Source organism: Panthera pardus, unplaced genomic scaffold (genome assembly GCF_024362965.1).
Source record: "Panthera pardus isolate Hobbes unplaced genomic scaffold, ASM2436296v1 HiC_scaffold_11, whole genome shotgun sequence".
NCBI lineage: Eukaryota > Metazoa > Chordata > Mammalia > Carnivora > Felidae > Panthera > Panthera pardus.
In genome coordinates this window covers 54,736,226-54,752,055 of record NW_026526666.1, presented here as the reverse complement: position 1 = coordinate 54,752,055, position 15,830 = coordinate 54,736,226, and the positions used below count along the sequence as shown (strand labels likewise).

The window sequence follows — 15,830 nt, the reverse complement described above, 5'->3', positions numbered from 1 at the left end:
TCCATCTGGTACCTGAGACTGGAGCTATTTTCTGGTTTCAGTGACAATTTTTCGGCTCTTCTATGTTGAAGAGGGTGAGCAGAAGTTGCTTACAGTTGACTCAGGCAGGGTGGTAAGTCTGGAATATAGATTCTAGGAGATCTATCATTGCCTGTGGCTTCTCAGAGTAGGGCAGCATGTGGTGTCCCCAGTTGAGGAGGTCAGTAGTACAGACCAGTTGGTAGCAGAAAACTGATCCCCCCCTCTTGTAGGGTCCCACTGCAGCCTATTCTCTGGGGACCCCTAGTCTCCTGCAATGGCATCTGCATTGCCGTTGGGGCCTTGGACCTGGAGCTGCAGACCTAAGGTGTCCCTACCAGTTCAGGTATCCCTGGTTGAAGCAGACTGGCTCCTGGCAGAAGCAAGACTGACAGGGGGTGACTGTCAGGCAGGTGAGGTTCTCCTCCCTTGATTGATGGGGCCCTGGGGGCATATGGTGGTAGAAATGGAAGGACTTCTGAATTTTCTTGGAGGATGGGGGGTGGGGTTTTTTTTTCCTGCAAAGTCTTCTTTCAGCCTGCGCCACTAAGACCTTACATTGTCCCTTACTATTAATGCAGAACCGGATCCAAAGAGGTTTGACCTGGGCTATTTCCAGCCATTGGTCAATGAATGGGAATTGATTCGGATGGCCAGGGTCCCCTGTAATTACCTTATAAACAGCTCAGATTGTGGGGACATCTAGGGTGCCCTCAGGGGGCCAGCTTACACTGAACATAGGCCATTCTGATTCACAGAGCGTGCGTAATTTCCCGGGGATGGGGTGGGGTGTCAATTTGACCCCATAGTCACCTGAAAATCCCTTTTTAAAATTCTTAATCATACAATCCAGAACAGTTGGTTTTGAGGAATTTTCCCCCATCCTGGTATCCTAAATGGGTCCCTCCCAACGTATGGTGTAGCAGGACAAATACGAGGGAAGAGGTTGTTTCCTTCACCTGGCTGCTCCCCTCACGGGTATTAGATGCCTCTTAACATTGGCAGGTCAGTATAAACACCTGACTTGGATCAGGCCCCTGTGGACCTGATTCTGCCTCCAGTCATTTATGAGGTCTTCACAGAATGGCACGGTAGGACACACTCAGGCTCCGTAGCCAAAACCGTGGATCACGGGCACTCACACATACATTCAAACAGATTGCACACTTCCACCCAGGGCTTCCCTGTTCTATGCGGGGTGATCAAGTTCCCCTTCTGCTTCAGGGGCTGGCCTGAACTCAGTCTGAAGTCCCTGGGGACACTTACCGATCCGACGTCCTGGAACAGGCCTTTTTGTTCCACCTGGAGTCCGTTTGAGCGCAGCGGTGGCTGACTATTGTCGGGCCCAGCGAGGGTCGGGGTCCAGTGAAACCACCTGCGGCTCCCCCTTCCTTTCCATCGCAGGGGCCCGATATGAGTGGCTTCTCTGCTGGCCTTCGACAACGGTGGCTCAAGAGGCCAGTGCGGCTGTCGGCTTCCAGGCCAACACTTGGCACAAGTGACAAGCGACACGCACTTGCACCGGTTCCAGCCTAGGGGAGGCACTTCCAAAAGCTGAGCGCGAGCTCTGGCGCTGGCCTTCTTTTATGACTGGCTAACTTCCGAGTACTTTGAAACTTTCTATCAGCTGCACAGGTGGGTGGGACTGCAGGGGCTCAAGGAAAAAGGTTGGGGCGGGGGGGGGGGGCACCACCAGCTGTGCTACGTGGGCAGTTGGCTGATGCAAGGGGCAAGCAAGATTACAGAAGCCAAAAGCATGCAAGGGGGGTTATCCGGCCTCGCACATCTGGCTTTCCTTCTCACAGACCCCAATAGAATAATTTCAACACGAAAAATCATTAATTACAGGTCTTAACAGAGAAAGATGTACACTGCGTCTCCTACATGATACAAACCACTCCTGCAACTAAGCCAACGAGAAACCGTCATCATCACCTTGAACCTGAATTGGCTGTTCACCAGTAGACTTTGGGTCAAAATAACCCCTCCCACCTTCCTCCTCCTCCATAAAAGAACTTCTCTCTTTTGTTGGACTTACCTATGGTTTTGCGTGCAGCGAATTGCAATGCTTTGTTGTTTTAGAATAAACCCATTTTTTGGTAGTAAAATAACAGACTTTTATTTTTAACAACATAATATCTACTCTTCTTACTCATAGAGGGGCCCAAGAAAACAACCATGGGTTGGCTCAGGGTAGATACCTACGGCATTTCGACATTCAGCAGAGCACCACTGCGGGATAAAAGGAACTGAACAACGTCTTCCTAAAGCAGTTTCTCCGGAGGGAAACGCTGGAATCTGAAAAGCGCGGGCCTGCGGGCGCCAGACGCTGTGTCACACACAAGGTGGCCCGCTGGAAACACCCTCCCTCTCTACGAGGGATCCGAGTGTTTGAGGAAAGCGGGGGGTGGGGGGAGTCTAGCTAAGGACCTAGGACCTCATCCAGTCCCTGTCAGTGCAGCAGAGTACCCTCTCTCTCCACTCTGGCCATTCCAGACCCCGACAGATGAGCGGCACAGCCGTTTCTGTCCTCTCCGGATTTACCGCCCTAGATTTCTACCCGGACTGTTTGGGGAGGTGCTCTGGTTCTTATTTCCGGTGGCGGAGAGGTGCCGTTGCCATGGCAATTAAAGTAAAGGCCGAGGTCTGTTGGGCTGCAGTGAGGGGATCGCGGAATCCGTGGAGAGAATTGCCTGCGCTTCCTCGTTTGTGAGCTGGAGTTAGGTAGCGAACAGCTCGCGGTCTCTGTCCCTGCGCCGCGCCCTGCCTCGGTGTCCGGCTTCCTTTTCTGTCACCTTTTATTTCTCTGTCCTACTAACTCTTGGTCCGTGTGTACCTCAAATGTACCCCGATACGCAGTTTTGTCGTCGTGAAATACAAAAACAGAGAGGTTGCCCGCGATCATCTGTGAAATGTATTTCACGGTGTAGGGCCGGCGACTGGGCGGCTCTGTTTTCACTTGGCCCTTTAGAAGCCTTAGGCGCTTGTTAACAGTTTATTTTTCTTGGTATTGTGTGGCGAGTTATTTATGGAGCCGTTTGCTACAGTGTGCTCTCTAGGCCCCTGTGTTGGTCTCGCGCTGGAGTTTTAAATGAGGGAGGTTTCTAAGCCTGAGGGGTGCAGTTATATATTTATCTAAGCTTCCGTTTCGTCTCTCGTCACAGAAAGGGAAAGAATAGAATTCTGGAACATTTGTACTGTGGGATTTCCACGTGAGGGAGTCACCTTATTTGGAAAGAGTATTCGAGGACGAGCCTAAAAAAATACTTAAATTTTAAAATTGCTTGCTGCAAAATGAACATTCATTCTTCCTTTCTTATTGGAACAGTTTTTCACCCCCCACATTTGTGAGGAGATGTGTGCACGCATATGTGTTTAAAACTGATGCTTAATTATAGTGATATCAATTTGCAGTAACCAGACTGTGACACCACATCCCTATGGGGTCCTTCTAAATCTGGTGTAATATGAAAGTGTCAGGCAGGCAGTCTGTGTATTATAAATAGGGTACTTCATCCATGATAAGCGATTATTATCTTTCTTTCCCAAGTGTAAAAGACCTATATAATTCAAGAAGGTGCAAGTGATTTAGGCCTCCTGAGTAAGAATCCAATGAGTCCTGAAGGGGACCCTACCTGTGTCGTCTTATTGTTGAACTTGAAATATTCAATTTATTAGGTTGGAATGTATTTTTAGAAGTCAAAGCTGGGTAAAATAATGTTGGAAGCTGTTAGACCACCAGCACGATTTAGCGCCTCACAGTAACTGTTGTACAAGAAGCCTTCATTCACGTTAATAAAGAAGAAACTGTTATCAGAATTTACTGCCTCTTGTTACTGCTAGCTGGGTGACATCTCTGTCCCTCAATTTCCTTATCTGTAAAAGGGGCAAAAAAATACTTGACCACTGTAATAAGGATAAATTAAGATGTATGATAGTTCTTTAAGCCTTATGAGCAGAGGTGCTATATAACGCCACAACGTTATTATTAGTGATGAATGCAGTAAAATCTCACAATAATGCTATAAATGGGATCTTAAAAATTGAGTTATTCAAAATGTGGGCCTACATTATTGAGATGTTGCTGGAATGACCTCGTTGATCCTGCTGAGGTGAGGGATGCCAACTGCCAATCACATGACATCCAAATTCTCCTTGTTGTGGAGTTCACTCTTTCTACAGTTTATTTAGCACTTATTATGTGGAAGGCACTGTTCTGTATGTTCCCCGTGTATTATTCAGTCCTCATGACAACCCTATGAAGACTTAACTTCAGCTATCTTATTTTGAGAGAATAGATGTGTGCTTTTCCTTTGCTGTATGATACTTATTTTGCATTTATATTACATCTTTGCTTTGGCTTTGTTCTTTTGGCTCCCTCATATACATACATATATTTTTCTTTATATATCATCGTCTTATATATAGTTGATTTCTAAATATACATGTATGTATAGCTCATATATATGTATGTATACATGTTTATTTACATGCGTATAGTTTATATATATGTGTGTGTGTATATACACACATATATATAAATTGCTGAAGGCTTGTTCTAGTTTAGCATGTGATAATACAAACATATGCATATTATAATATTGGACTTTTCCCTGCATATGAAACCTTTAATGCCTTGATTTCCTCTCCCCCACCCCCACCCAATTTGAGAGGCAAGGTTACATTTGCATTTTAGGGGATTAACACTGACTAAAATTTTAAAATTATTTTCTAATAGAATGGCCATCAGTCCAGGAAGAGATGCAGCTTTCTCCTGTCAGAAGTCAGCACTTTCAGAGAGTCTGCGAACAAAGAAATTTCCACTAACTGAAGAAGAAATATTTTATATGAATTGTAGAGCTGCCTACTTAACTGTTTTTAAAAGCAGCTTAGAAAACATTATTTCTAAAGAACAACTTTACTTGGGTAATTTTTTCTTTAAAATTTAAGTATTTTGCCTTATTTGTTGAAAGGTAATAGATCAGAAAGACAGGAATAAGAATTACATTGCTGAATCATTCCAGTTTCTTAGGGAAGCTTGAACAGTGAAACTACATTACGCTATTGTGTGATTTTATATATTTATGTATTCTGGTAGCTTCCAAATAAAGCATTCAATGTTTATACAGACTAGATTAGTATTTTTTTTAAGTTTTTAAATTTATTTTGAGAGGCAGGGAGAGAATTCCAAGCAGGTTCCAAGCTGTCAGAGCAGAGCCTGACATGGGGCTCAAACTCACGGACCATCAGATCATGACCTGAGTTGAAAACAGGAAACACGAGTTGGATGCTTAACCGACTGAGCCACCCAGGTCTCCCTATATTAGTATTTTTAAGGCTTCCATCAATTACTTGCATATATATATATATATATTTTTTTTTTTTTTTTTTTTTTTTTGAAAGAGTGCATGAGCAGGGGAGGAGCAGAGAGAAGGAAGGAGAATCTCAAGCAGGCTCCACACTATCAGCACAGAGCCCAGTGTGGGGCTTGATCCCATAAATCCTGAGATCATGACCTGAGCCGAAATCAAGAGCAGAGTACTTAACTGACTGAGCCACCCAGGCACCCCTTAAAAATATATTTTTAAAAATTCTTATTTGGTACTTTAAGATTTATAATAATAGAATTTAAAACATTTTGGCATCTGAATCACTAGCCTGAATTTGACCTCTACTGAGGAAAATGTAAAGAATATGTAAAAATGGGTTGAATGATTACAAAAAAGAAATATTAGGAAACAGGTAAAATTTTAAAAGAGAAGTATGCTGTTTTTATTTTTTGGGGAGGGAGGGAGAGTTGGTCTTTTTTTTGCTTCTTTCCATTATATGTAAAATTTCTCTGGTTGCAAATATCCATCAGACCAATGAATTTTGTCCTTGCCAGATATGTCAAATAATTTGGAATTCTTTACTCTTGAGTAGTAAACAATAGCCGATAACACTGAATACTCCTGTAAGTTTCATCAAGGCTAATAACTTTATGGATAGAGAAACAGAGTTATCTTGCCAACTTTAGAAGAGGTTTCCTTAAATAAAAATTCTGACGTTTTTGCAACAGTGTCTTGGGTTTGTATGCAATAAGATCTCTATTTGAGGAAATCCATATTGGGGAATATGAAAATTGAAAAGATTAAATTTATATATTATTATAAGCTATAATTTTAGGTTTTTTCCTTTATTCTTTTGGATGTCTCTTTGTAATGTTGTAATGATTGAGTTCAGATAATCTAGATTTTTGAAAAGTCGTGTGACCCAGTGATATCTCTTTCTTACTATGTCTTTCATCTATATCTTTCTGTCATTTACGCATATAACATGTGCTATGACATTCCATTTCAAGGTTGGACAGTGCAGTACCATTGCCAGAGCTATAGAGTTCCTTTTTTCCCCAACTTATGAATAATATAGGTATTATAGATTCATGTCACAGCTTAAAGTAAACTCTGGCAAAAGATCGGTATTTTGGTGTTAACCTTTAAACATTTACAGTTACGTGTTCTTATTGCTATCAGACATAGTAATGGGCTCCAACTAATTCTAAACTTAGAAAGTAAATTAGATTAGTAACTACTAAATTATACCTATTTCTTAGATATGAGAATATCTACTTACTGAGTGCATGTTTAGGCATAATTAATTTTATTCTGAGAAAGTTTTTTTTTTGTAATTAATAGTACATCAAAAAACCATTTTGTTATTGAAGATAGCAACAAGTGTGTGCTGACCTGCCCCTTGTGGCAAAGAGTTACACACCTGTTTTCCCAAAGCTGTACAGAAAATAGCATTTTCTCCCTTTCTTTCTTTCTTTTTCTTTCTTTCTTTCTTTCTTTCTTTCTTTCTTTCTTTCTTTCTTTCTTTCTTTCTTTCTTTCTTTCTTTCTTTCTTTCTTTCTTTCTCTCAAGTATTCTCTACTCCCACAGTGGGGCTCCAACTTCCTGAGATCAAGAGTTGCATGCTCTACCCACTGAGCCACTCAAGCACCCCAGCATTTTCTTTCACATGGACTTTTGACTTCAAATCACAACTTCATTTAGGTCCTGTTTATAGTCTTACCTTTTAAAGGGTGGACATTGGCTGGGGATGGAATCCTAAAACACATGTACCTTTTTCCTGACTCTTTATAGATGAGTTATAAAATGGTCTGTTTTTATGCTAGGCAAAATACTTGAGAAGTGTGCATGCAAGTAGGGAAGGGGCAGAGAGAGAGAAAGGGAGAGAATCCCAAGGAGGCCCCTCTCTTAGCATGGAGCCTGATGTAAATCTTAATCCTACGGCTGTGAGATTATGAGCTGAGCTGAAATCAAGAGTGGAATGTTCATCCCACTAAGCCAGATAGATGCCTACAGATGCAACTTCTGTTAACTCTACAAGTCACCCTGGATGATGATCTTGTTTCCATTTCTGTCTCAAAGTTTAAATTATCTAGGTATGATTCACTGTCATAATCTGGAGGATGGGAACATTTCTCTTAGTCTGTGGACTTCTAATATGTTATTAACTGTGAATCATAACCACAGGTAGCAATTTTACCCTTCAGGTGTGGACTTCCTAGTTATATTATAAAACTTAGGAACCAAGAAGTTTGAATCTCTGAAAAAAACAAAACCCTGTATTATGCTCATGCACAATGAATGTTCAAAATAAGGGACTCATAAATGTCTATATTTACTGCCCTGATCTGGTTTTTATTTCCTTGCAGATTTTTTTTAAATTATTTTATATGTATTAGTCCTTTTTCATTAAATTGTAGACCATCCAGATTATCATTTTTTTAATGTTTATTTTTAAGAGAGAGCGTGCAGGCAGGGGAGAGGCAGAGCAAGGGGAACAGAGGATCCAAAGTGGGCTCTGCGCTGACACCAGTGAGCCCGATGTGGGCTCAAATTCACAAACTGCGAGATCATGACCTGAGCTGAAGTTGGACACTCAATCGACTGAGCCACTTAGGGGCCCCCAGATTATCATTTTTTATAGTGCTAAGTGTAATGCAAGATCTTGTGAAATTTCACCTATGATTGTTATAAATATCCAATATAAGGTTTTATAATAGAAGTTGTAGCACGATTCAAGACAGTTATACGTTTTAAAATTCTATTAATTCCTTCTCTAGTGTTTAGGAAACTTACCATGGGTTCATTTTAGATAGTGTTAGGTCTTAATATGCAGAGATTTGTTTATGTGCAAATTACCCATTTGCTGCTTTTAAACTGTACAAAGTACAATTGTTTAAAGCCATTATGTTTTAATGTGCATGGCATATGCAAATACAAAAGCCTTTCTCACATTGTAATTTGTTGCCTTTCATAGATATAAGAGCATACCTTTTAAAACAAGAATGTCTCTAAAATAACCAGTTAAAGGACTGTTTGTAAAAATTCTGGTTAAAAATCAAGTGATTTGACCATTGCGTCTCTATAATGCATACTTCTCTCAAAGTATGTTGACATTCTTGGGGCGCCTGGGTGGCTCACTTGGTTGGGTGACTGACTTCAGCTCAGGTCATGATCTCACGCTTTGTGAGTTCGAGCCCCGTGTCGGGCTCTGTGCTGACAGCTCAGAGCCTGGAGCCTACTTCAGATCCTGTGTCTCCCCCTCTCTCTACCCCTCCCCTGCTCATGCTCTGTGTCTCTCTGTCTCTCAATAGTAAATAAATGTTTAAAAAATTTTTTTTAATGTATGTTGACATTCTTGATCTTTAGCAAGGCTATAACTGTAAATAGATACTTTTTGTGTATATATTTGACATTTGTGACTTGATTAATGATTAACAACTAATGTTCTTGAAGCCCTAATGTTTAGTAGTGATGAACATTTTAGATAGATACATGCCTTGTTGACAATAGTTTTCTCAGATTAATGATTTCCTCATTTCATTAAGGTATTTGTTGGGCCAGAAAAAGTAATAATTTATACTTTTTGTGGTTATTCTTATGTCCTCAAAATAAGTGGATGGTTGTCTTTAATCTTTTTTTTTTCCTCCAGGCACTTTTACAAAGTAAATCGATGTTTTCAGTTAGTTAAACTATATAGGTTGAGAACCAACTGTCAGAATAGGAAAAATGAGTTTAATTCTGGCATTAAATGAAAACATATGTATTTTTTTCATTTTTATAAGTCAGGCATACATTGATATCACTAGATTATCAACCCCAAAGGTGTATGTGTACTTGTGTATAATAGTGTAGTGTATAATGATTTTAAAAAATATATACTTAGGTACCAATTCCAAATGTTCCTATAATAACACTTGTTTAATTGGGCAGCTCTACAGCATGCAGGAAGAAATCCATCCCAAAAGACCATTAATAAGTATTGGACTCCTCAAACTGCCAAACTGAATTTTGATGATTTTTGTGTAATTTTAAGGAAGGAAAAACCTACTTCAAAAGCAGAACTGCTAAAATCATTTAAGCAATTAGATGTAAACGATGATGGCTGTATTTTGCACACTGATCTTTATAAACTTCTAACAAAGGTAAGATTTGTGAAATAGTTTTGTAATATGCATTGCTGGCCAAACTATTTGGAATCTAACTTTGGCTACCAAGGCCACATTAAAAATAGCTATTTCATTGGCAGATGAAGTGAATCACATATAGGTTGTTTATAAAGTACTTAAGGATCCTTCTGGATGAAAAGTGCTCTGTAAATAAAACATAAAGTATAAAATTGAACCCATGTTGCAGTCCCCTTGTGTGCCTTTGCAGTTATTTGCTGCTCAGAACTTTTTGTAATTTAGGAATAGGTTCATATGTGATAAATAAAAGAGAAACAAAGTATAAATGGGATTGGGAATCCATTTTGATTATTGGTATCACGGGAGAATTATCATTACTCTAAATTCAGTGGTAGTATTATTACTGGATCTATAATATATATTGTTGAAATTTAGTAAACTGAAATTGATACTTTTACAAAATTTGATAAAATTGTGAAATTTTAATTTAGATGAATTTCATTATTGCTTGACATAATACTCGTTCTGAGGTTTATAATGAAACCATATATTCATGACTTTTGACTTGTAGAAAAGATTAAAATAAATTTTCACTCTCCTCCTGTCCCTCGCATAACAAAGTGATAGTCATGTTGCTTTAAAATAAATCTTGTTTTCTCAGAGGGGTGAGAAGATGACTCGAGAAGAAGTAAGTGCTGTAACAAGTTTGGCAGATGTAAATGCTGATGGCAAATTTGATTACATCAAGGTACATAAGTTCATGCTAATGTAAATTTGTGTACTGTGTAGAAGAATTTTTAAAGGGCACATCTTTTTGATATTGGCAATGATGTATTTGATATGTTGTGTACAAAGTATACTTGACATTTAATCTGAAGAGTATTGTAACCTGATGACTACATTAGAAATAAGCAAGGTAAAATACATGCATGTGCTCACACATTACAGATATGCACTCAAACATAGAGACTCTTCTCAGAAATATGCCGTTTCTGGGGTGGAAGAATCATAAAAATTATTTAGAACAAACTCAAGTCTACACATGTCTTATAAAAAAATAATAAATCACTTCTCTTTGTGTAACATTTTATTTTCACTCAGAGTATGACCTCCTCATTGAATCATGGCTACATTTCACTAGGTCACTTGAGAGTGGTCAATCTGATTCAAGAAAATAAAATGAGTAACCTAGTTCAATAGGAAATATATTCCATCTATCAGTCTATCCCTTGCCTACTAATGTGCATTTGCCTTCTCCCAAATGTATGATTGAAGGTTTTACCCACTGGACTACTTTTTTGTTTCCCGTAGTTTTGTAAATTATATGTGACAACCAATGAGCAATGTCTCAAAACTACTGTAGAAAAACTGGAAGTTGACAGTAAACTGAGACGTCAACAGTTTGGAAACCACATTGAAGAACCTCCTGAAAGGGACCCATCATCAGTACCAAAACCATCGCCTAGAATCATAAGAAAAACTGAGCAGGAAACATTCTCAAAGAAAGGTATTTACTTTTGATACTAAAGATTTCTTGAATAAGAATGAAGGGTCATAATCAGATAAGTTTTTCTTTCTGTCTTAGCTTAACAATGATAAATGAGAATCCAGCTTTTTGTTAGCTACTGTTTCTAGACTCTCTCAGATGTAAAAATCTATTGAAGTAAAATTTTATTATGGAACTTGATTTGGCTATGCTCATTATATTTTATTAAAACTAAAATTTCAGAGTAAAGAGTGACTGACATATTGAAATAAAGAATCTTATTAATAGAACCTACATTAGGGACCACTAAAGCCTGATAAATATGAAACTTCTGACTTTATTTCAATAGGAAGGAAAAAAAGAAGGAAATTAATACATATGCCTTTTATGCTACACTATGTTTAGAAACAGACTTCCTATTGATGACTTTTGATAATGTGAGACCAAGTAATTAACTCTTACTTATTACAGGTGATACCAGGAGTTCTTCACTGGCAACAACTAGAAAGTTCAAAACATCTATTTCCTTCACAATTACCATGGGTGCTAATAGTAACAGAAACTCAAAGTTAACCGAGCCAAATTCAATAAAGGTATAGTATTTTAAATTAATAGGTAAGACTTTTTCTGCAAATATTTGACATTAAGTTTATTAATAACTATTTGGTGTCTACAGAGAACCAATAAAGTTTGTGAAGTAATTCTTTGAGATTTTTCTGTGGATTACAGTATTTCTACCGATAAGCCAGTTTTAATGATTTTAAAGTAAAAATGATGAATAAGAATATTATTAAAAGGTCTTCAATTTGAAAGTGATGTCTTTTCAATTTTTGAACTTGATGAATTGATTATCTGATTATGAACTTTGCATAGCAATTTTTTGGTTTTGTTTAACATGTTTTCCATAGGTATTTCCTATAAATACATCATTCATTCAATATCAATTCCTATGAGAGAAAGACAAGAAAGTCACCTTGCTAAGTCAATATTTGTGGAGTGTTAATATTGATCTTCTTCCTTTGTTTTCCCTTTTTAGACTCAACCTTTACTAGTTTTCTTTCAACAGAAAATAATAGCTACAGAAATATAAAACATTAACTGGAAACTGCTAGGATACATTAAAAATGTGCACCTAGAGACCTCTGTAAAAGGGGGAAAAATGGTTATGACCACATACTATAACTGCTGTTAGAAAACTGAACTGATTGTTCTCAAGGGCTACATTTTTGTTTCAAATAACAACTCTGTATTTGTTATTGAACTCTGAAGTCCCTTATATCTTTAAATTGCTAGAGAGTGACATTTGTTCTATATTAAAATTTTAAAACATTATCTCCAAGGAATTTTGTTCAGACTGTTTAGGAATCTCTACACCCTAAGCAATTTGGTGTGCATGTCCAACATGTTCACACACAATATTTAGTGTTCCAACAATATTATTTTCTACCAATGGTAGCTTTCTCTATTTTGCAACTAAATTAAAAGCTCATAAAATTAACTTAGTTAAATAATTGTGGTTTATCTAATTCAAAAGTGTAAATAATTTTAGCCAGTATATATAGAGAAAAATATTAATATGGATTATACTAAAACCATAATAAGACTTTTTCTCAGTGTCATGCTCCTGTTAATTGGGCCCTTACCAATACAATTTCTTTCTTTCTTTCTTTCTTTCTTTCTTTCTTTCTTTCTTTCTTTCTTTCTTTAATGTTTATTTATTTATTTTGGGAGAGAGAGAGAGACAACTAGTAGGAGAGGGGCAGAGAAAGAGGAAGAGAGAATCCCAAGTAGGCTCTGTGCTGATAGTGATAGATGCAAGGGCTCCAGCTCACAAACTGTGAGATTGTAACCTGAAATCAAGAGTCAGACACATCCGACTGAGCCACCCATGCGCACCACCAATACAATTTCTTTTTTTTTAATGTTTATTTTTGAGAGAGAGATAGAGAGCGATCAGGGGAGGGAGAGAGAGAGGGAGACACAGAATCTGAAGCAGGCTCCAGGCTCTGAGCTGTCAGCACAGAGCCCGATGCAGGGCTCGAATTCACCGAACTCTGAGATCATGACCAGAGCCAAGTCAGACGTTCAATGAACTGAGCCACCCAGGCACCCCAATACCATTTCTTAATGTAGTTCAACTCAACAAATATTTACTGAAACGGTAATATATACCAGCCATTTTGCTTAGTATAAAATACAGGTGTTGGGTGCCTGGGTGGCTCAGTTGGTTGAGCGCCGACCTCGGCTCAGGTCAGGATCTCGCAGTTGGTGGGTTCAAGACCCACGTCCAGTTCTGTGCTGACAGCTCAGAGCCTGGAGCCTGCTTCAGATTCTGTGTCTTCCTCTCTCTCTGCCCCTCCCCTCCTCATGCTCTGTGTCTCTCTGTCTCTCAAAAATAAATAAATGTTACAAAAAAAATTTTTTTTTAATACAGGTGTTGTATTAAAAAACCACAAAATTTACAGGACCGTTAGCAATATGTCAAGGTAATATAACATCGTATTTCATTTATTCATTCATTTATTCAGCAAGTATTTATTGAGTGGTATTTCTGTGCCAAGCACTGTTTTAGATGCTAATTAAGAGCTTTGGATAGAAACAAGCCTGTGCTTGAATCTTAGTTTTTGTCACATAATAACTGTGTGATCCTTGGTAAGTTAGTCAGCAGCCCTTTTGAGTCTCAGTTTCCTTATCTATAAATTGAGAATAATTATATTTAGTGTGTTCCTAGAAGATTTAAATCATCTCACAGGTATTAAGTGCATAGCATAGTACCAGGAATCTAGTAATCACTTTAATAAATGACAGCGTAATGAATACTATTACAGAACCAATAGATGACTGTAGGAAGTGATGAAAGTATAGTTTAAGAACTTATGCTACTATTGTATGTTGTGTATGAAGACTTCAATTTAGGGAGATTATCTGAAAGGCTGATAGAGATATCCTGATATAAAGTGATGACAGCTAAGCCTAGGGTAGTACCTGAACATAGTAAGAAAGGGACAGATCTAACAGACAATGCCACAATTAATCTATAGGCCACAGTGATTGTGTAACAAAAGACAACTTACATTTTGCACCTAAGACATCAAAAGCAGGGAATGGTGCTGATGACAAGTGGGAATTAGGTAAAAGATACTAGAAGAATTTAATGATTAAAAGAAGATGGCATACTTTCAATTTTAAAATTCTGTGACTTTCATATAAAACTTTATGTGTTTGGAAATACTTCAAGGCCTTCATATTACCTTCATATTATTTGCCTGACTTTTAATATCCTATTTCTGATCTTGATTTTGCCCACTATTGTTTAGTATCTGATATTTCTTAGATGAGCTGAAGTGATTTAAAGAAAAAAAATCTGTGAATTTAAAAAATTCTGTTAGTCAGCAGGATTCAGTTCTTTGTTTGCATTTTACTTTGACTTCTTGAAATAAATTTCATAAATTTAAGTTTACAACTCTGAGAAGTACTTGTTATAAATATGGTTATTGTATAATTTGTTTTGAGATTGATAGAATAAGTTACTAGAAGAACAAGTTACTTCAAATACTTTAAATCTATTTTAAACAAGTTTGGGTACCTCAGTTTCATGTGGAGTGGAGAATTATGGAATTGGGATGGAAAAAGATCTTTTCAAAAGTTAGAAAATTGTTGAAATGTATGCATAAGCCAGATTTTAAACTGTAAATTCACACAATTGGTAAAGGACATGAATTACAGGAGGAAAATAAGACCTTTTCTATAGACCACTTTTGGGTACATTATCACTTTTCTTTTTTTAATACTGAATTCTGCTTGCTTAGGTCTTGTAATATGCAAAGAATGTTAGGAATTTTTCTTTGAAAGAGGAATAGCTTCAATTGCTAGTCATGATTACAATTAGAGAAAGCCCAAACCATGAGTTGTAAACTCCAGAGATGTAATACTTCCTGTATCCAGACTCCCAATTAGAATGTGTTTTAAGTATATGTGTGGTATAAAACGCATGTGTTATATAAGATATGAATATGTTGTGTAACATATTTGTTTTGTATATGCCTATGTATATAACAATACAAACATCTTAAAGTAGAAGTTAATTGTCTAAATTTTTGTGAAGGCTCCAAATAGTAATTTTGTTACAAAAGTTTCTCATATTTTCAAAATGATGATCAATTCAACTTGTCAATTAGGTGGCAATCCATATAAATTTTTTCCTTTATAAATCATCTATTTAACTTTTTGTTTTTATATACATTTTATAATTCTTTAATAACAAAACGTTCATTAACTCTTTACCTGTTTGTCTTAATGAAAAGCAAATAGCTTTCTAATAAGTATGTGACATAGGGTATCTTTAAAGAACAACAGTGATGATGATGATGATATATAAGTTCCTCCTCTACATTTATGCTAGATCTTTTTTTTTTTTAATTTTTTTAATGTTTATTCATTTTTGAGAGAGAGAGACAGAACATGAGCAGTGGAGGGGCAGAGAGAAGGAGACACAGAATCCAAAGCAGGCTCCAGGCTCTAAGCTGTCAGCACAGAGCCCGACACGGGGCTCAAACCCACCAACCGTGAAATCACGACCTGAGCCGAAGTCAGATGCTTAACTGACTGAGCCACCCAGGTGCCCAAGTTTATGCTAGATCTGCTTAATAATTCTACCCCACCTAAAACTTTAATAATAATACAGAATTATATGTCAAAACAAATTATGTTCTCTACAGTGTCCCAAGAAAAATGTAACTTTACTGATACATTCAAGTTTTCTGATAGTAGAATTTTCAACTGAACTATTTTTAATTTGTACTTTTCATTATTTCCTTATACATTGCGAATGAAAATAAGTAAAATTTGTATATGACAAGTGAATTAACA

The 15,830-nt window shown here is 37.4% G+C and overlaps 2 protein-coding genes across 6 annotated transcripts in view; one reads left to right on the top strand and one right to left on the bottom strand.

Moving 5' to 3' along the window:
- The window catches only part of ITGB3BP (integrin subunit beta 3 binding protein), a 72,359-nt gene extending 69,844 nt beyond the window's left edge, over positions 1-2,515 (bottom strand). For all 4 annotated transcript variants that reach the window (XR_008419365.1, XM_053894489.1, XM_053894493.1 and 1 more), the window contains exon 1: positions 2,224-2,515. Coding sequence is in view for 3 of the 4 variants with exons in the window: in XM_053894489.1 (XP_053750464.1) it covers positions 2,224-2,228 (5 nt within the window). In the remaining variant the exon portion in view is untranslated. The remainder of the gene's footprint in view (positions 1-2,223) is intronic.
- Positions 2,516-2,622: 107 nt separating this feature from the next.
- The window catches only part of EFCAB7 (EF-hand calcium binding domain 7), a 47,435-nt gene continuing 34,227 nt past the window's right edge, over positions 2,623-15,830 (top strand). For both annotated transcript variants that reach the window (XM_019449032.2, XM_019449031.2), the window contains exons 1-6: positions 2,623-2,742; positions 4,757-4,944; positions 9,282-9,493; positions 10,137-10,223; positions 10,787-10,982; positions 11,433-11,554. In XM_019449032.2, coding sequence (XP_019304577.2) covers positions 4,758-4,944; positions 9,282-9,493; positions 10,137-10,223; positions 10,787-10,982; positions 11,433-11,554 — 804 coding nt within the window. In that variant the 5' untranslated portion in view covers positions 2,623-2,742; position 4,757. The remainder of the gene's footprint in view (positions 2,743-4,756; positions 4,945-9,281; positions 9,494-10,136; positions 10,224-10,786; positions 10,983-11,432; positions 11,555-15,830) is intronic.